This window comes from Bison bison, unplaced genomic scaffold (assembly GCF_000754665.1).
Source record: "Bison bison bison isolate TAMUID 2011002044 unplaced genomic scaffold, Bison_UMD1.0 scf7180017864518, whole genome shotgun sequence".
Lineage (NCBI taxonomy): Eukaryota > Metazoa > Chordata > Mammalia > Artiodactyla > Bovidae > Bison > Bison bison.
This window is the reverse complement of record NW_011495071.1, coordinates 7,334,852-7,355,943: the sequence shown is the minus strand read 5'-3', so window position 1 is coordinate 7,355,943 and position 21,092 is coordinate 7,334,852. Positions and strand designations below refer to the sequence as shown.

Below are 21,092 nucleotides of genomic sequence, written 5' to 3'. Positions count from 1 at the left end.
TGTCCAAAGTCACACCTCGGGTGAGACCTAGGATTGGAGCCCAGGTCTGCCTGACACCAAAGCCAGTGCTGTGAATAGAGGCATTGTACATTCACACATATTCTCACCTCCTCTCCCTGCTCCGACTCCTGTCCTGTTGCCCTTGAGGCTTCCGGGGGCATAACCTGTCTTTGTTCTGTGGAGCTCTAGAATGGGGGTAGGAGGGAAATTTGAGCTCTGGTTCACCTGGGTCAGCAGCTGCTGCAGGTGCTCTTCACGTCCCTAAACACACACGCGTGTGTCGCTGCTCTGCTGGCTGGGGCATCTGGACCACGTGTACTTACCCACATCTGTCAGTGAACCCCAGTGACTGGTGACTCCTGGGATAGTCACTCCTGGTCCCTGCCCCTGGGAAGCTGAGTACAGTCAGGGACGTGACATTCCTTCTTGGATTCATCTCACAGCCTCCAGAAAAACAAAGAAGTAACTAAATCCGTTACCTCTGACTCTTAGAAGATGGAGTTTAAAAAAAACTAACCCTGTCTGGTAGGCTTGATAGTGTTGACTTGAGTCTGATGTTCTGATAAGCAGAACGTTTTAGTAACTGGGCTGCTTACTAGTAATGTCAAATGCATTTAAGCACAGCGGTCGGTGAAAGATGAAAAGGAGGTGCCTGAGGTCCAGAGCCCATCCCCTCCTCACAGCCCTGCTGACTGTACCCCCAGCGCAGGGACCCTGAGCACAGGTCCTGGCTCCCTTTCTTCCTGCTGCTCCCCCGTTCCCTCCTTGGTGTTCAAAGTTCAGCAAAAATGAGAATGAGGGGCAGACGTGACCCCCTAGGCCAGGCTAGCCCCCAGCTCCCCCTGCTGTGTTGGGGACTCCTACAGGGGCTTAGAAGGCAGAGGTGGTGCGAAGGAGGGCAGAGACCTCTGTAAGGGGCCAGGGAGAGGAGAGAGGAGGCCTAATCTGGTGATAGGGCCTGGGCATTCTACAGACCAGGGCGTGGCTGCCACCAGAGGCTGCTCGAAGACTTTCCATCAGCCCTGGCTGCTCACCAACTTCCAGTCCCAAATTGAGTACACCCAAAGTCCTAGGCTCTCCACGGAGGAACAGCGCTGGTGTTCGTGGATCACCTGCTCTAGCCGCAGCTGCTTTAATGCTCACCTCCCTCCTGAGAGAGGCTGCAAAGCCTCCTGGTTGAACGTGACCTTCGGAGCCCAACTTTCTGGGCTCACATCCTGGCTCTGGCTCTCAAACACGAGAGTTTGACCAAGTTTGATCAATCTCTCTGCTTCTGTTTCCCTGGCTGCACAATAGGGATAATCAGAGTTCCCTCCTCATAGGGTTGTTTCTCAAGATCAAGTGAGTAAATAAATGTAAAGCATGTTAAGTCCTCTGAAACTACAGATTAAAGTGCTAAATCTAAATGAATGAATCACTTCTCCTATAGCTGAATAAGGTTAAGGACCTTGGTCACCTTCTTCCCCTGCATTCTACCTCTCCTGTTGTATTGTTGTGTGTGTGTGTATGTGTTTGTGTGTGTGAGTGTGCATGAGTTCCCTTGTTACTGAGAAAAGGGGAGAACGAGGCAGGTCAAGGCTTTTCTTAAGCAATGCGTCTCACACTTTTTGATGACAGCTCAAAGTAAGAATGATGTTTTATAATCTAAGGATGGGATGCCAGGGAGTGAAGAGGGAAGAAAGGGTGGTAACTCCCAGCTCAGAGTGAGGTCTGGTCCAGCAGCCTCTTTTTTGAGGGTACCTAGACACATGTCGCCCCTGGAGGAGGGCATGGCAACTCACTCCAGTATTCTTGTCTGGAGAATCCCATGGACAGAGCAGCCTGGTGGGCTACAGTCCATAGGATCACACAGAGGTGGACTGAAGTGACAGCACAGCACAGCACAGACACATACAGCCAAAGCAGATGCCCCATGCTCTAGGCAGATGGCCTAGTGCCCTCTGCCCACCTTTCTATAAGGGGAGAGACCACAGGGAGTTGGGGACAGCAGGCTCTAAGCTTTCATTCCATCCTCAGACACTCTCTTCCCTGTTTGGGGGCTCTGCTCACCCCTTAGCCACCTGCCCCAGGACCTCTGTCTGCTGGGTCAGCAGGGCTGACTGCTGGATGAGTTAATAGAGGAGTAGCCTGAGGGACAGCCTTCCATCTGCTTTCAGAATGCCTCCCCGGCAGGGACGCCTCCACCCCGGGCATCCCCGGGCCGAGCACCTGCAGCCCGGGCATCACCTTCCAGGTCATCGTCTGGCAGGTCCTCGTCTACCATGTCACCACTCACAACATCATCTCCAACTCGAGTGTACCTTGTCAGAGCCACGCCAGTGGGGACTGTCCCTGTCCATGCATCTCCTGCCAGGCCCACGCCAGCTGCCAGGGCCGCCAGGGAGAGCCCAGGTAAGGGGACTCCTGCAGGGAAGGCAAGAGGGACAGGGAAGCCGCCTGAAGGCGGAGGGGGTTTAGTGGGGGTGAATCTCCAAGTTGGGCCCTCTCTGCTTCTCCTCTGTTCTTGGATGACAATGTCTGGGGAGGAGAGGGGATGGTCTGGATGGGCAGTGGGGAACCTGGGGAGGTGGGGGCAGAAAGGAACCATGACACACAAACCCAAGACAGTGGGAAACTGGGGTGAATGTGGTAAAGCGTAAGATATCAGGACCAACAAAGCAGGTATGACTTGGGAGGCTGCACATACTGGGTCAAGGTGCAGATTTTGGGAGCCAGAGCTCCTGGTTAGAAACCAGGCCTCTTTCCTAGAGCTGCCCTGGAGGGTCTGCCAGGGAAGCTGGGGTCAACATGGGAGTACAGCGATGATCAAGGGCCTATCTGTGGGTGGAGGAACAAAGGGAGAGATTCTGATCAAGCAGGCACTCCCCACCCCCAGCTTCCCAAGCTGGCCATTATGATTCAGCCCATAGGGGGACATGCCAAATGGGCCTCAGGGACTGGCTCTGCCCTTAATAAAGCAGCCCTTTTGCCCCCATCCCAAATTTGCCCTCCTCTTGCCCTCGAGTTCAGTCTGCCCCAGTACAAACAGGCCTGGAGAAGGATCTCAGATCTGGGGCTCATCTTGCCCTCTGAAGAGTCAATGAGGCACTTTGGTATAGAAACCTTTGGCATCAAACACATTTCATTTGAATCCCTGTTCTGCCACTCACTAACCAAGTAACCCTGAGCAAGTCAATTAACTTCCTTGAACCTCAGCTTCCCCATCTATAAAATGGGTATAATAATGCCCAGTTCACACAGTTGCTGTCAGAATTAAATAAGATACCACACACAAATGCCTAACAGGCCCATAATACATGCTAAGTAAAAGGGAACTTGGTATCAGGCAGGGATGTACCATATGCTGGGTGGAGAGGGCCTAACTGGGTCCTCCTGGACCAGCCTTCTTTCCCTACCCCGGCTCCTCCCTGCTGGACTCCCCTCTCACAGTCTCACCCTCCCCTGCTGCTGGCCTGATCCTAGGTATCACCTTGCCCAAGTTCACCTGGCAGGAGGGCCAGAAGCGGCTGCCGCTCATCGGATGTGTCCTCCTTCTCATCGCCCTCGTGGTGTCGCTCATCATCCTATGTGAGTTTAACGGAGGGAGCAAGCCTGGCCCCTGGTCATTGCAGGGTAGAGTGGGGTTGGGGGATGCGGGCACCCAGCAGGGAGACAAGAGTGGGGAACACACACCGGCTGCCGTGTCCACAGAGGGATGCTCCTACAAGTGGCCTTGAACCCTGGCATCTCCAGGCCCCTTGGAGGTGGGTGGGTTGAGAGGGTGGAAAGTCAGAGGAACGAGGAGTGGGTCCCTTCTGTAGTAGTTCACCAGTCTGAGCTCAGTTTCTGTGTCTTCAAACGGGATTAAATCCATTCATTCATTCAAGTTAACATGTGCTTAGTAAAATATCCTGAAGATTTCTCTGGGTTATGAGGAATAAATGAGCTAATGGCACAGTGCCTGACACAAAATCCCACTCTAAAAATGTGAATTATTTAAAAAACAAGCATTAAAAACATTGATGAGGTAAAGGCCCCTTGGGCATTTTTGGTCAATGAGATCAAGTGTTCAGGGGTCCAATCTCCCTGAAATCCACACCCTCTTCTTGAAAAGACACTCAGGACCTGTGCCAGGACTCCCTGCTGGGATGTCTGCTCTGAGCTCAGCACAGTGGCAAACCTTAGCGGGAAGCAAAGGGGAGTACCCACTGTACCCCCCAGTCCTCGGGGCGAGTACAGTCCCCTGGGAGACAGAGATGGAAATGATTAAGGCCAAGTGGATTTGAGTACTACCATCAGGAAGAGAGTACAGCTGTGTGGGTACGGAGGCAGGGGACAGCTCCTGAAGATGAGGACCCAGAAGATGGCAGGGAGGGGAGGATCTCCTGACAGGGCATCTAAGCGGGGTGAGCGGCTGCAGGAAGTGTGTGGCAGGGCCAATGGGCAAGTTGGCATGGGGAAGGACCTGATTCGCCAGGGTGAATACTCATCTGGGGACCTGCAGGCTGTCCTTGGGTTGGGCACGGCTGGGCCACGTTGTAGAGAGCTTGAAGTGCCAGGCGGAGGGGTGAGGATTCTGTTACAGAGGCTGCTCAGGGCGGTGAAGGGCGGGCTGGGCGACTGCAGGGAAACACCCAGCTGGCAGGGCTGTTTGAGGAAGAGAATCACGTGAAAGAAGTAGCTGGTTACAAGTACAGCTTTAGGACCAGATAGACCTGCTGCAGCGTCTCGGCTCAGCCACTTAAGTTAATGAACTTCCTGAGCCTCAGTTTCCCCACCTGCCTGACAATGCCCATGAAGGTGTCAGCACAGAGCCTGCCTCGTGGCCTCCATGTGAACCTCCCACCAGGATGCTCGACCCTATTCCCTCCCTTCCCCACACAGGGCACACGCTCCAGGGGAGGCCCCTGGCAGTGCACAGAGAGCAGCAGGAAATAATCCTGCAGGAGGTGAGAGGGCAAGCTGGGCAGGGGGGCTCTCAACATGATTTCACAGGATTTCCTGAAGTCCCCTGACCTCTGGACTTCCCGGGGAGGTGGTCACTGAGTAGCTCAGCAATGCGGTCAGGACTAGAGCCCCCGCCTCCTGAGAGCTCTCTGCTACACATCAAGGCGATCCCAGGAGCCTCGGTGCCCGGGGTGGGCGTGGGTAGAAAGACCAGGGCACAGGAGGAGGAGAAGTCCAGCAGGTTAAGGGGACTGGTGTCTGAACCAGGGAGGAGCAGTCACACAGGGTGACCTCCAGCTGGTGAGACAGCATAGTGGGGCCAGTGACAGAGGCGGGGGTCAGGGCTGAGAAACAGGTTGCAGACAAGAGGCAGGGTAAGGGGTCAGACCCTGGGCTTCCTCAGGCGTCCAAGGTGAGGAGTTTCCAGGCAGGCGGCATGACAACTCCCCATATGGAAAGAGCTCTTAGGAAGTCGCGGAGCTGATGCTCACATATGGTTTGTAAAGCTGTCGGCTTTTCAACCCAACTTGTGCATTCGGGAATCAGCCACCTAGAGTTGCTCGCTGAGTGGGAAGACACTTTTTTATTTATTTTTGGCTGCGCTGGGTCTTTGTTTCCATGTGTGGGCTTTCTCTAGTTGAGACAAGCGGCGGGCTGCTCTCTGGCTGCGGCGCACAGGCGTCTCATTGCCGTGGCTTCTCTTGGTCTGGAGCATGGGCTCTAGGGTGTGCAGGCTCAGTAGTTGTGGCTCGCAGGCTTAGTTACCCTGAGGCAGGTGGGATCTTCCTGGACCAGGGATCGAACCTGTGTCCCTGCATTGGCAGGTGGATTCCCAACTGCTGGACCACCAGGGAAGTCCCTGGGAAGACAGTTAAAGGCCTTGAGACAAGCAGTGGGGCAAGAACTGAGCCTAGGGGATAGCTCTTGCTTATAGAAGAGGGAGGTGGAAGAAAATCTAGGAGCTTTCTAAGCTGGAAGGACAACCTCTGAGAAGATGGGGCAGGCAGTGGCTGCGGATGTGTGTGCTACGACCTGCAGCGCATAGAGATGCTGGGGATGCTGGACTGGGTCTGAGAAGGGGCCTCCGGGATACTGAAAAGGAGGATTTCTCTGAACAACTCTCTGGCCAGCATGTAGGGCAGGAGAGCTTCCGGAGTACTACCCATCTCCATACCTCCCTCCCTTTCTCTCTCTCTCTCTCTGAGTGGCTGCTTTTGAGTTTGCCTGGTGCTGTCCTGCTTGCAGGAGCTTTCTGGAACATTCCAGAGCATTCCTGAGCAGCCTTTCTCTCCATACAGATGGGGGACGAGAACCCCAGAGCCCAAGAGGGATTGCAGGTCGGTGTCTGAGAACCCCCAGGGCCTTGGGCTGCATTGTGTCATGTCTCTCTGGGGCTAGCAATGACCCAGCTTCTGCTTTATGTTTTTTTTTTTTTTTTCCAGTTTACTTTTGGCGGGGCCACACAGGGGTCAATTACAAAGAGCCAAGAGAGAGCTGTCCTAGTCACGCTGTGCGCTGTGATGGAGTTGAGGACTGTAAGCTGAAGAGTGATGAGCTGGGCTGTGGTAAGGAGGTTGGATGTGTGCGTGTGTTCGTGCGTGCACTCTGGGGGCTGCAAACTGGGTTTCAGCTCAAATGGGAGGTGATGGACAGAGACCTGGAGGATCTGGGTTCTAGTCCTAATAGACTGGGGTCTGGAACCTGGCTTTGAGTGTGACTTGGGCGAATCACTTACCTTCTCTGGGCTTCAGTTTCTTAATTTGCAAAATGTGTGGATTGGACAAGATAAGTGCTTCTCAAATAAAATCTGACAGCTCCCAGCAAAGCAGAGCTGCTCTGCAGCTGGAGACAAGTGTGGGGTCTGAAGCCCTGTCCGTGTACCCCTTCTCTTTGCCCAGCAGGTAACCTCTGACCTGCCACATCTGTGGTTTCATGAAGGTCAGTTTGTAAATGAAGCCGCAGATGAGACAAAGACCTCTTTAAGTGGTGTCCTCAGTGGTTTTTACAAGCGTCGTCTATGTACAGCCCTGATGTGGGTGTCTGTGGGTACATAACCTGCCCCTTCCACCCGTGTGCATTCATGTGTCCTTGCCCACGACCACATCCATCTGTGACTGCGCAGGTCTAGTGAGCACTCAGTTGGATCAAGGTTCCCTTTGTCACACTCTTATTTGGGCACGTCACTGCCCTCTTGGGGTGATGCCTCCTGGCAGCGCTCACCCCTTCTCCCAGCAAAGGCTCCTGGGTCCTGTTGGACAGAGAGCTCTCTGCTCTGCTCCAACCCCTTGCCTTGGCTCTTTCCTCACCGAGCATCTTGGGCTCTGAGCATGGCTGATGGCCATCCTGTCCCCGGCCAAGCTCCCAGATGTTTGCAAGGCCTCAGCAAGAAGCCTGGGGAAGGAGCATCTCAGAGCCTCACTCGGTTCATTCCTCAAGAGCTTGGAGCCTCCTGGTGTTGAGGACCCCCCTTGCCCTTTTCTTGACCGGCAGTGAGGTTTGACTGGGACAAGTCTCTGCTTAAAGTCTACTCTGGATCCTCCCATCAGTGGCTTCCTGTCTGCAGTGACAGCTGGAATGACTCCTATTCGCAGAAGACCTGCCAGCAAATGGGTTTCGAGAGGTACACCTTCCCCACCAGTCCCCGCTTCAGGGACGTCTCAGACTTTTCACACGGGCATCTCAGGCTTATTGAGGGTCACTCATACCAAGAAGACTCTTGGGGACCAGGGCTGAGGTCACGAGCTCATAGTGCCCTCAAGTTATTCAAAGGAACAGTAGCCTGGGGAGCCCAGATCTGGGGGCAAGCTGTTTACAGGAGGCCAAAGTAGTTATTTGCATATATGGAGCAGGATGGCACTCCTATACGGTTCTTTGCATCAAAGCACCCTCATGCCCACGAGCACATTCAACGGTCGCGGTGGCCTTGTGAGGTGGGTGTGCATTTGGGCAGGTCTTGTCTTCTCCTCACATCTGATAACTAGAAGCTCAGGCTGGGCAAACCCTTCAGTGGACTCTGAGCAGCTGCAGCTCAAGCTAGGACTCATCAAACGAAGAGTGAGATGGGCAGATGTGGCCAGGTAAAGTCCTTAGCATCTTTGGCTCTAAAGATCTGAAACAGGAAGCTGGTACTAGTAGGGGGAGTAGGGAATGGGGTTTACCATGACCTTCCAGCTTAAAGGAGCCCTCCATTTCTGGCCACATAGTCACCTCCATACTCCCTCTTGGTCTGGGTTTCAAACCAAGTAGTTTGAGGGGTTCACTAATGTGTGTGAAGTTCTGGGGAGAGGGTTTATTAAGGATCTCACTGTGGGTTCTCTGTAGAAGAAGCACCTGGAAAACTAGGGCTTGGGGGCTAGGACTGAAAACCAGTTCTCTGCCCCCATCTCAGAGTTCCCATCTGTGAAAGATGACCTGGGTGATCTAGTTGGAAGATGACAGACATGGTTTATCATTGAGTTGTGTGACCTTATGCAAATGTGAACTTCCCTTGGACTTCCATAGACAGCGTCATTTATGCAAAGAATATTCATTGAGTTTTTATTATGTGCCAGACACCCAGACAAGATCCCTATTGTTGGACAATCTCTGGTATGGTGTGGGCGAGAGAGGCTTTAACCAATAATCACAGCACTCTGTGATGTGTAATGGAAAGAATACGTGGAAAGCATTATGTACACACAACAGAGAGGGTGCGTGACTGCACTTGGAGGTCAGCAGAGCAATGGAGGAAGAGCACTCGCAAAGGGAAGCTTGCATGTAAGGGTGTCCCATGTCCTAGAAACGCACCAAAGTGCCACACAGATAGCAGTCCATGGATCACGCAGAGCAGGATCACCTGGGGTGCTTGTTAAAATGCACCCTGAAATCAAAATCTCTGGAATTAGGATTTCAAACCCTTAACGACACCCCAGGGTGGTTCTTAGGCACATTCTGGTCTAAGGAGCCAAACGGTTCTCAGGCTTTAATGTGCAAACCCATAACATGGAGATTATTAAAATGAAGAGCATGGCTCAGCAGGTCGGGGGCAGGCGTGGGGCGTGGGGTGGGGATGCTGCTGCTGTGGGTCCATGGATCACAGTACGGATAGGAAAGGGCTCAGTCCGTGTTTCTCAAACTTCAGAGTGCAGCGGGATCACCTGGAGAGCCTATTAAAACTCAGAACCAGAACTGTTGATTCAGCAGGTCTGAGACAGGGCCCCCAGATTTGCATTTGTAACAAATTACCAGGCAGTGCTAACATTGTCCCCAGAGATGGGACCATATTTTCAAAACGACTAGGTTAGTGTGTAAGGCTAGTGTGGGGAGTAGTGGAATATGTGGGTGGGGTCTGAGATCATTGGATTTTAACTGCCTCTGGCCTCTGTAGCAGGGCTGGCTGGGACTCTCATGCAGGCCCGGGGACCAGGGGTGGGCGCTTTCTCAAGGTGGTTCATTCCTTTCCCCTCTCCTCCCTTGCAGTGCTTACTGGACAACCAAAGTGGACAATAGGAATGTTGACAGCAGTTTCTCAGTCTCCGAATTTAACTCCACCATCCAGCAGAGCACCTATAGGTATGTGGGGTGGGCATGGCTGTCTGCTGCCTCCAGGAGTCTTTGGTAAATGTCCAGAGCATCTCAGAAACAGCTTCGTTCACTACCTGCCTCCTGACTTGGAAGTCATCAAAACTTGGTGCACAGAGCACCTCGAAGTCAGGGGCACCCAAAGAATTTACCTAGTTGCCAAAGATAGTGAATAAACTTTGGGGCCACTGATCAGCCTGATGTTGGGACTGAAAGCCACTGCAGTGAGGGCGCTCAGGGTGGAGAGGGAGAAGCATCCCTGGGGTGGCAGTGGGGAGGGGGAGTGCCAGGTGCAGGGAGTCAGGGGCAGGGAGGCCCATCTGGGGAGCATCACCCTCTCTCCCCGCCAGGCCTCACCATCTGTCACTCTGCACTGCAGCTGCTCTCGTCCCGATGCCACTGGGTGGAGGGGGCTGGGGGGGTGTTGCTCCACCAGCTAGCAGTGTTTACCCTGGGGAGAGGAGAGAAGAAACCAGGCTGTGAGAGAAGAAGGCGTGGGGAGGGAAGGAAGGCAAATGAGCTGCCTCCTGGATTCCTGCTTTGTGCTGGGTGGTTCACGTGCTGCATTGCTGGTAGGGCATTGAGCAAGTGTCAGAGAAGAGTTGGGCCACATGTTTAGCTGCAGAAAGATGCTGAGACAGTGAAGTCATGAGTTCAGAAGACATGACCTAGCCCGTATGTGCAACCTGCCACAGAAAATCTGGGAGGTGGGGAGAAGGGTGGGGCTGGTTTGCATTAAGCCATCCCTGTCTCTAGAGAAAGCACGGGAAGGGTCTGTCCTACTGGGAGGGAGAAAGGTCAGAATCTCCATCTTCTTGTGCAAAGGGGATAGGATAGAACTTAGCAGGAGCCAATCATGGAAGGCTTCCTGGAGGCGGTGGCTGATGTGCCCTTTTCTCAACTTTTGTATCTCCTCCTGCAGGTCTGATTGCCCTTCCCAGCAGTATGTCGCTCTACAGTGTTCCCGTAAGAAGATGCTCTTCCTCCTGGATTGTGGCCAGTGTGGGGTGGGAGTCGGGGGACAGAGGGATGGAGTCCCTGTGGAAGAGGGCTAACCCTGGGGATCAGAGCCAGGAAGAGGGGCTTGAGCAGCAGGCCTGTTTCAGGGCCAGGGTGCCTGTAAGTCATCTGGATAGACACTCTCAGGGCAGCATTTCCTCTTCTGACTCTGCTCAGCCCAGCAACCTCACTATTCAAGTGTCCTGGATTCTGGGCAGGGGGCAGAGGATTGAGACAGCATGTCAGAGCTCATGGTAGGTGAAGAGCTGGTATTGAATCTTGGGTCTGACCACAGGGCCAAAACCGTTAACCAGTCCACGAGTGCTGTGTTCTCATGATGACCAGGTGGGGTGCCCCCCTGAGCAAGTGGGCACAGTGCTATGGACAGAGCCCCTCAGACCACCGCTGGCTCTACACTCTCTCCTCCTTCAAAGGAGAAAGGAAACTCTGTGCATGATTTCAGGGGATGACTCACTCTGGAACACGTTTGGAAATGTTCCCCTGGGGCACAGGGCCCCCAACAGCACTAAATGACCCCCTGAGAAACCATGTGAGCACCAACTACTTGTGCCTCATGGGAAGGACTTTTCTCCTTCATTCTGAAACCATCCAAATCACATTGCTCATCAATTCAGGGTTGTGTTAGACTTGGTCTGCTTTCCAAAGCTCTTGACAGCAGCCCTCAGGTTCACCATTGTGACCCTAATGCCTGGCACATCACCCAAAGCAGGGGGTACTTAGGAAGCATTTGTTGAATTATTGGAACAACAAATGAGTGGGAAGAAAGAGGATTTCCTAGGATCAGACTTTCTACTGGATGATCCCAGAAAGCCAGCCTACCATGTGGGAGCTCTGTGTTGGCAGGAAATAGCTGTGCTGAATCAGATTAAGTGGGCAAAGCAGCCTCCGTGGGTGGGTGGTGCCCTCATGCCTGAGCTTCTCTGGGCCTAGGAGCATGGTAGCAGCTCTAAGAAAAGCAGACTTCATAGTTCATCTCTTCTGCTTCTCTCCAGACTGTGGCCTGAGGGCCATGACCGGGCGGATCGTGGGAGGGGCGCGGGCCCCAGAAAGCAAGTGGCCATGGCAAGTCAGCCTGCAGTTCTCCCGTACCCACATTTGTGGGGGCACGCTGATCGATGCCCAGTGGATTCTCACCGCCGCCCACTGCTTCTTTATGTAAGTGCCCAAGGGTGCCGTGATGTGACACGGCTGAGGGTCTGGACGCCAGGAAGGGCTGAGGGCAGACTGACTTCTCTCTGTGGAGGGGGACTTTGGTTGTAAGCCTAGCCCCGAGGACTGGGAGGCACATGTGTGGTGAGGACCATGATTCGGTCCTGGGAGTGTGAGTTGGGGTTACTTATGCTGAGCCAGTGCAGAGAGAGAAAATACCATTGCTGGCTTCAGGGGAGAGAGAGGGGAAGGTAGACGGGAGGAATTGGGAGCCTGCCCTAAAGAACAGGGTGAAATAAAGAGGTTTGGGGCTTGTGGCTGCTTTCAAAACCTGGACGTTACAGGAGAGGAGCTGGAGACATCGGGAATGCTGTCCCAGGAACTGAGGGACTGGGGCTGTGGGCAGGGCAGTGCAGTCAGCTTTCAACAGTCACCAGCCAGGCTTGTCCTTCGAGTTGGTGGACAGCAAAGGGCTGGGAGACGAGGCCTCAAGGGCACCGGCTTCCCCAGCAGTGAGTCTTCAGTGGGTCACTTTGTCCTGTCGAAAGCCCCATTTCCGCTGAGAATACTACCACTGAGATGTGTCCTGTCCACTTCATTGGATCCTTGGTGGCATCCAGAGGAGACAGTGGGGCCAGTGGGGCCAGTGTTCCCAGAAGTCTTACTCATCTCCTCCCATTTTCTATTTTTAAAATGTTATCTATTTATTCATTTATGGCTCTGCTGGGTCTTCATTGCTGCATGTGGGCTTTCTCTAGTTTCCGCAAGTCGGGGCTACTCTCTAGTTGCGATGCATGGGCTTCTCATTGAGGTGGCTTCTCTTGTTGAGGAGCAGTGTTGGGGCTTCAATAGTTGTGGTGTGTGGAGTTGTGGTTCCCAGGCTCTAAAGCGCAGGCTCAACGGATATGGCACATGGGCTTAATTGTTCCTCGGCATGTGGGATCTTCCCGGACCAGGGATTGAACCTGTGTCTCCTGCATTGGTGGCTTTACCACTGAGCCACCAAGGAAGCCCCCATTTTCTATTGTAAGGTACAGAACCACCAGTTCAGAGCAGCTGTTTGAAAGTAGAGGATTGTTCTAGACCCCTGGGCTAAGATAGAGTGCCCCCTCCAGAGGTCATTTCATCCATCCTCCTGCCTCCAAGCTGGTGCTCTGGTTGAAGCTCCTTGTGTGCAGCAGATGTTGCCAAGACCTCTGCCAGATGGTAACTGGCCCATGCTCTCTGTGGCTTTGGCAGTACCCGGGAGAAGATTTTGGAGGGCTGGAAGGTGTACGTGGGCACCAACGATCTGCACCACCTGCCCGAGTCAGCCTCCGTCGCCCAGATCATCATCAACAGCAACTACTCAGATGATCAGGACGACTATGACATCGCCCTCATGCGGCTCTCCAAGCCCCTGACCCTGTCCGGTGAGTGAGCCCCTGCTCAGCCAGCACCCCTCGGTGCCGAACCTCTGCACTTCGTAGCATCCACAAACCCATCCCAGGGTCCAGAGCTTCCGCATGGCAGATGTCAGTCTTCGAGATCATTCAGTGGAACTCTATCTTATAATTGAGGGGACTGAGACCCAGAGATTGGAAATAAACTTGCCCCAATGACTCCTCTTCTATTTCAAGTTGGTGACAGAGCCAGGGTTTAGGTTCTGGGCTTCATTAAGATAAACAAATCGAATTGTTTCACTGGTACAGCCAGCACTTGACAGAGGCCAGACACCATGGTAAGTGTTTTACATCTACAATTTCATACAGTCTTCATTACCAGATCCTGTGAAGCAGGTACTATTATTAGCTTCATTTTCCCTTTGAGGAGAAGACCTTTAGAGAGAGAGAATTCCCTGAGGCCATGAAGTAATAAGGAGCAGCTTCAGGACTGGGTCCAGGTGGGTCTGCTTCGCAGGCCAACGTTCTTCCCACACTGCTCTGTACTGGCACATTGCCAACACCGAAGTTGCGAACACAATCAACATACCTATGCAACCAAACAGCCAACTGCTGCAAAGTTGGAGCTGAGACCTTGAGAACTAAATGGGGCTACAGAAAGGAAATGCTACCGAAATTCTCAGGAGATCAGTTTTCATTCATTACTTCATCTGCCCATTTGTTCACGTATCAAATACAGTGTATCTACTACCTAACGGCTCTGCAGCTCCCCAGCAAAGAGAACAAGACTGATGGCACGCATAAACAGCCGCTTAGAAGCTAGTGATGTGATGTCAGGGGCCACCGGGGGACAGGGGCACGATGGCACAGATGTGAGCAGCTAAACAGTCTTGGCAGGCTAGACAGACTTTCAGAAGCCTTGGAGGGCTTCCTGGTTAGTCTAGCCTTTCTGGCGCTCTGGGCCTGTGAGCTGGCCTTTCCTGGCACATTAATTGCGGAGGCGGGGTTGGTCCTGAGTCAGAGCAGTTAGCTCATCAGAGTGGTGGGGGGAGGAGGAGTCCAATCCCCAACACAAGATTCGGTTGGGTGGGGCCAACCCAGAGCCACGCCCACCTCCGGCCACGCCCACGCTGAGAGCCCTCTCTGTGAGCGGAGGGGTGCCCTACTGCCGGTGCCTTGCCCCTTATGCACACATAAAAGGGGGTAGGCATTCTGCAGGACCAAAATAGGCCTTTCCAATCTTGTCAAACACAGACTCCATTTGGCTAACCGTCCGGACCTCGCTTGGCATCAACCCAAACCCCTATTAATATTATCTGATATTCCAAATCCAATTAAATAACTTGTAAAATGAAATTTAAGTTATTATAGCATTACATGTGCTTTCCAGACTACAGCAGTCCCTCCCTAGACTCTGATAGCCACCCCTTCCTGCTCCCCACTTCTGGTCAAGAAGCATCTTTGTAGCATTATAAATCATAGCTAGGGTTTATGTTGGAGAAGGCAATGGCTCCCCACCCCAGTACTCTTGCCTGGAAAATCCCATGGACCGAGGAGCCTGGTAGGCTGCAGTCCATGGGGTCGCACAGAGTCGGACACGACTGAAGCAACTTAGCAGCAGCAGCCCCAGCAGCAGCAGGGTTTATGTAGTCCTATGGTCAGACCATGTGCCCTGATTTTTGGTTTAGAAATCAGAGCAGATTTTCTTAAACTGCCTGGTAGGCTGAGCACTTTGAAGTCACTGTACTAGCTGAGAAAGCTTGTGAAAACTCACTGATAAATTTAATTACCCCTTAAAAAACTCAAGTAGATATATACTAGTGTTACATGTTTTTAAGGCTGTATGTCTCAAAAATAGGTATAGACTAATTTTTTTTTTGCGATACAGTAGGTTCTTATTTATTTTTTTAATTAATTTATTTTTTTTATTGAAGGATAATTGCTTTACAGAATTTTGTTGTTTTCTGTCAAACCTCAACATGAATCAGCTATAGGTATACGTATATCTCCTTCCTTTTGAACTTCCCTTCCATCTCCCTCCCCATCCCACCCCTCTAGGTTGTTACAGAGCCCCTGTTTGAGTTTCCTGAGCCATACAGCAAATCCCTGTTGGCTATCTATTTTACATATGGTAGTAAGTTTCCATGTTACTCTCTCCATGCATCTCACCCTCTCCTTCCCTCTCCCCATGTCCATAAATCTATTCTCTATGTCTGTTTCTCCATTGCTGTCCTGTAAGTAAATTCTTGAGTGCCATTTTTCTAGATTCCGTATATATGTGTTAGAACATGATATTTCTCTTTCTCTTTCTGACTCACTTCACTCTGTATAATAGGTTCTAGGTTCATCCACCTCATCAGAACTGACTCAAAGGCATTCCTTTTTATGGCTGAGTAATATTCTATTGTGTATATGTACCACAACTTCTTTATCCACTCATCTGTTGATGGTCATCTAGGTTGCTTCCATGTTCTAGCTATTGTAAATAGTGCTGTAATGAACAATGGGATACATGTGTCTTTTTCAATTTTGGTTTCCTCAGGGTATATGCCTAGGAGTGGGATTGTTGGCTCATATGGTGGTTTTATTCCTAGTTTTTTAAGGAATCTCCATACTGTCTTCCATAGTGGCTGTATCAATTTACATTCCCACCAACAGTGCAAGAACATTCCCTTTTCTCCACACCCTCTCCAGCATTTACTATTTGTAGACTTTTTGATGATGGCCATTCTGACCAGTGTGAGGTGATATCTCGTAGTTTTGATTTGCATTTCTCTAATAATGAGTGATGTTGAGCATCTTTTCCTGTGTTTGTTACCCATCTGTATTTTTTCTCTGGTGAAATGTCTGTTTAGGTTTTTTTCCCACTTTGGGGTTGGGTTGTTTGTTTTTCTGGCATTTGGTTGTATGAGCTGCTTGTATATTTTGGAAATTAACCCTTTGTCAGTTGTTTCATTTGCTATTATTTTCTCCCATTCTGAGGGTTGTCTTTTCACCTTGCTTATAGTTTCCTTTGCTGTGCAAAAGCTTTTAAGTTAATCAGGTCCCACTTGTTTATTTTTGTTTTTATTTCCATTACTCTAGGAGGTGGGTCATAGAGGATCTTGCTTTGATTTATGTCATTGAGTGCTCTGCCTATGTTTTCCTTTAAGAGTTTTATAGTTTCTGGTCTTACATTTAGGTCTTTCATCCACTTTGAGTTTATTTTTGTATATGGTATTAGGTATATGGTATTCATTCTTTTACATGTAGCTGTCCAGTTTTCCCAGCACCATTTATTGAAGAGGCCGTCTTTGCCCCATTATATAGTCTTGCCTCCTTTATAAAAAATAAGGTTCCCATAGGTGCATGGGTTTATTTCTGGGCTTCCTATCTTGTTCCATTGGTCTATATTTCTGTTTTTGTGCCAGTATCATACTGTCTTGATGACTGTAGCTTTGTAGTATAATCTTAAGTCAGGAAGCTTGATTCCTCCAGCTGCATTCTTCTTTCTTTCTCTTCTTTCTCAAGACTGCTTTGGCTATTCAGGGTCTTTTGTGTTTCCATATGAATTGTGAATTTTTTTTTCTAGTTCTGTGAAAAATGTCGTTGGTAATTTGATAGGGATTGCATTGAATCTGTAGATTGCATTTGGTAGTATAGTCATTTTCACAATATTGATTCTTCCTACCCAGGAACATGGTATATCTCTCCATCTGTTTATGTCATCTTTGATTTCTTTCATTAGTGTCTTGTAATTTTCTGTGTACAGTTCTTTCATCTCCTTAGGTAAGTTTATTCCTAGATATTTAATTCTATTTGTTGCAATGGTAAATGGGACTGACTCATTAATTTCTCTTTCTGATTTTTCATTGTTAGTATACAGAAATGCAAGTGATTTCTGTGTATTGATTTTGTACCCTGCAACTTTGCTAAATTCACTGATTAGCTCTAGTAATTTTCTGATACTCTCTTTAGGGTTTTCTATGTACAGTATCATGTCATCTGTCATCTGAGAGATTTACTTTTTCTTTTCAATCTGGGTTCCTTTTATCTCTTTTCCTTCTCTGATTGCTATAGCTAGGACTTCCAGAACTATGTTGAATAATAGTGGGGAAAGTGGACACCCTTGTCTTGTTCCTGATCTTAGGGGGAATGCTTTCAGAGGCATAGACTATTTTAAGTCGTATTTCGTGGTTTTGGTTAGTAATTGGTGCCATATCTTCATTTACTTTTTGTTTACACTCTAGCAGATAAATGTGTTAGACTCCCAGTTTATAGGAAAAAAATTTTACATTTATCCTCTCTCCCTCCCTCTCTGCCCCCTCCCTCCCTTCCTCCTTCCCTCCTTCCCTTCCTTTCTTCCTAGGAGCACTTTATATGTATCAGGCACAATTCTAAGTACAGGAAGCTGCAGCATGCATAACACTGCGAATATCCTCTCTAGGGCTTCCCCAGTGGCTCAGGGGTAAAGAATTTGCCTGTAATGCAGGGGACTTAGGTTTTATCCCTGGGTCGGGAAAATCCCCTTGAGAAGGAAATGGCAACCCACTCCAGTATTCTTGTTGGGAAATCACTTGGACAGAGGATCCTGGCGGGCTACAATCCATACGGTCGCAAAAGAGTCAGACTAAGCAACTAAACAACAACAGCAAATATCCTTTCTATTAACTCTTTTCCACTTGCAAACTGGTCAGTGCTCTAGTCCACAGGGGAACGTTAGTCCTCATAGGGAACTTATGTACTGATGCACAATAGCACCTTCTGTATGATTCTGAGTGCGGGAGCGAGTGAGCAGGAGTTTAGTGGTCTGTGCCTCTAGGGGTTTGCTCTTCGAACTTGGTGAGGTTGTCTCACCCTGGAGGGAGAGCCTCAGGCCCTGGCCAACCAGGGTTGCCCTCTCCAGACCAAGCAGGACCCACCATTGAGACATCTTGGCAATAATACCAGGCATTTAGCCGGCACTGCTCCTTGCTCTGGGGGACAGGTGTGGAAGAGACTCAGTGAGGACAGCCACTCTTGGAGTGGAGACACCCTCAGCCACCCAGTATCAGCTTGGCACAGGGAAACTCCAAGGCACATGCATATGCCCACATGGCACCACTGAAAAATCAGAATGTCTGGGGGACTCTGAGAGTACGCTGAAGACTGGAGGGTCAAGATAAAGTGATTGAATTTCTTGCCTGGTCAATTGAAGGCCTTGAAAGATTCAGGAGCACTCTAGGGGTAAGGAGGATGTCCTAGGATGTTGGTATTCTTGTCCCTCCTCGCACCCCTCCAAAACCTCCAGCCTCTTCCCTTCACTGATGTCTTGAGGTCTTGTCGCAGCTCATGTCCACCCTGCCTGCCTCCCCATGCACGGACAGACCTTCGGCCTCAATGAGATCTGCTGGATCACAGGCTTTGGCAAGACCAAGGAGACAGATGGTGAGAGGCAGATGCTAGACTGTGTGTGTGTGTGTGTTTGACTGTATACATGTGTTTCTTTTCTTTTTTCTTTTACTTGTATTTTTTTGTGGCATTTATTTTAAGGCCATTTTTGTTTCTTCAGTATCTTCTGGGGTATCTTTTTCTTCTGTGCAACCTCCTCTTCTGGTTTAGGAAAACCTGCGCTTTTTTAGTAAGGATCATCTCCATGTGGCAGGGAGAGCTCATGTACGGGTTGATTCGACCATGAGCTCTGTAAGTCCTGTGCTCCATCTTGAAGGCTTTGCTTACTTGGGTGTGCTCAATGACCAGAGAATCTGTATCTAAGCCCTTAAGTTCATCATTACTCTCTGTATTTTTGAGCACGTGCTGTAAAAACTCAGCACTCTTCTTGGCCCACTGATCCTTTCCAGCCCCACTGTTTGACCTGAGCACACGTATCAGCTCCATTATTGTGACGACAGAATGGAACACACTGCTTTTTCAAAGTGACACCCTTCAGATACTTGGTAGCTTTTCAGATATGCATACCCTTAATGGCCTGGGCAGTTTCATTAGTGTTCCTAGAGTGAACATGAAGATTTGAACCTCTTGGTTTGCACAATTTTGTGGCGTCTTCTGGATCAAGTGAATAGTGAACCATTTTTAGAGGTCACCTCAGGTTGCTTATCAGAAAAACTATACATGTGCTTCTGTATATGGGGTGATTTGTAGGGGTATTGAGATGAGGGTCTACCTAGATGAAGGTTTGGGTATATAGATTCATGGGCCTGGATATGAATGTGTGTATATACACACCTACATATACATCAAAGCCGGGCTTCCCTGGTGGTTCAGTGGTAAAGAGTCTTCTGGCAATGCAGCACACACAGGTTCAATCCCTGGGTTGGGAACATCCCCTGGAGGAGGGCATGGCAACCCACTCCAGTATTCTTGCTGGGAATTCTTGCATGGACAGAGGAGCCTGGTGGGCTACAGTCCATAGGGTTGCAAAGAGTTGGGCATGACTGAAGTGATAGCATGCATGCAAGTGTGCTATAGGGTGAGCACCGGGCTGGGCATTTTTGCCTAATTTGGGGTCCGGAAGCCTGCTGGTGATGATCAGGGGGGCTTTTGGCAATGGTTACAATGGGACTTAATCAGTTTTGGAGGTGGCCTTGGTTCTGGGCTCCATGCCTGTGGCCTTGGTGCAAAGCCTCTCACCTGTGATCTTGGGATAGGACTCCCAAGTGCTTGGGATAGCACTCAGATATCTTACTAACCTCGTCTAGAAAGAGTCAGTAGACTGAGCCTAAAGCTATAGTTGATGAAGAAATGAAGAAGCAGCAGCCGCTCATTCTGGCTGGAAGAGGAGGCCCTTTGGTCCTTGTGTGATGTGACCTACCTTGTTTTTGTCTGGGCTGAAACAAGGTTAGAAAGTGGTTTGGTCTTCCCTCACTTCATCATGATGACTGGGCGGCCTTGTCTGGTGTCAATTCTGTCGGATTGTGGATACTGGGCAGGAAAGCACGGTAGTCAGCTGGCCTTGCCGTGAGACTCATGAGACTGGCAGGTGTCAAGACCTTGCTCATGGGATGAAGTGACTGGCTGGGAGCAGCCTTGTTCTGACCTTAGCTCTCTAACTGACTAGCTGGGTGCCTGTGCATGCCTGCTCTGTCGCTTCAGTCGTGTCTGACTCTCTGCAACCCTATGGACTGTAGCCCACCAGGCTCCTCTGTCCACGGGATTCTCCAGGCAAGAATACTGGAGTGGGTAGCCACACATTCCTCCAGGGGATCTTCCCAACCCAGGGATCAAACCTGCATCTCTTATGCCTCCCGCACTGGCAGGTGGGTTTTTTACCACAGTGCTACCTCTGACTGTGGGCAAGTCCTTCTTCAGCCCTAAATTTCTCCTTCTGTAAGTGGGTTCATCACACCTGCTCTCCTTAAAGCACATCATTACCAAAAGCAAATAAAGTGATCTATTGTGTTGACTGAAAAGTTCTTTTGGGTTTTCGTTCTATCTTTTCTGTTTTGAATGCAGAAAAGCATTGTGCGCGTGTCAGGCAGCCTGATAGGCTTGTGGGTTTGTCTCTGCATGTGTGTCTCTGTTCTGTGTAGTGATTTGTGTCTGGTGTGAGGCTGTATGTGCTCCTGTGTCCTGGGTGACCCACCATGGGAATGGTGCCCTCCACGCCTGGGAGGTTGCCAGTCTGGGGCCTGGGGTGGGCAGCTGGAAGGCCTCAAAGCCGCCTGGAGTCTCACTCCCTTCCCACCCTCTCTCTCCTCCACCCCACCACACTGAAGAGAGGACTTCCCCTTTTCTCCGGGAGGTGCAGGTCAACCTCATTGATTTCAAGAAGTGCAATGACTACTTGGTCTACGACAGCTACCTTACCCCGAGGATGATGTGCGCGGGGGACCTGCGAGGAGGCAGAGACTCCTGCCAGGTGGGCTTGCTTCTGCGTGGGGCTCAGTCCTGGGACCCAGAGGGAAGGGAGGAAAGTTGGGGTGCTGTAGTCGGAGGGAGAGTCGGGGGCCCACCGTTTCCTGCTCAAGGGCCACCTTTCCCACCCTGCTGATGGGCGTGCTCCCTCGCAGGGAGACAGCGGGGGGCCTCTGGTCTGTGAGCAGAACGGCCGCTGGTACCTGGCAGGAGTCACCAGCT

At 50.6% G+C, this 21,092-nt stretch overlaps 1 protein-coding gene across 1 annotated transcript in view; it reads left to right on the top strand.

Moving 5' to 3' along the window:
- TMPRSS13 (transmembrane protease, serine 13) overlaps positions 1 to 21,092 on the top strand; it is a 31,568-nt gene that overhangs the window by 9,459 nt on the left and 1,017 nt on the right. The window contains exons 2-12 of the mRNA XM_010830404.1: positions 2,157 to 2,391; positions 3,463 to 3,567; positions 6,369 to 6,491; positions 7,417 to 7,546; positions 9,385 to 9,477; positions 10,409 to 10,452; positions 11,499 to 11,661; positions 12,895 to 13,067; positions 18,345 to 18,443; positions 20,732 to 20,874; positions 21,026 to 21,091. Of these exons, the coding sequence (XP_010828706.1) occupies positions 2,157 to 2,391; positions 3,463 to 3,567; positions 6,369 to 6,491; positions 7,417 to 7,546; positions 9,385 to 9,477; positions 10,409 to 10,452; positions 11,499 to 11,661; positions 12,895 to 13,067; positions 18,345 to 18,443; positions 20,732 to 20,874; positions 21,026 to 21,091 (1,374 nt within the window). The remainder of the gene's footprint in view (positions 1 to 2,156; positions 2,392 to 3,462; positions 3,568 to 6,368; positions 6,492 to 7,416; positions 7,547 to 9,384; positions 9,478 to 10,408; positions 10,453 to 11,498; positions 11,662 to 12,894; positions 13,068 to 18,344; positions 18,444 to 20,731; positions 20,875 to 21,025; position 21,092) is intronic.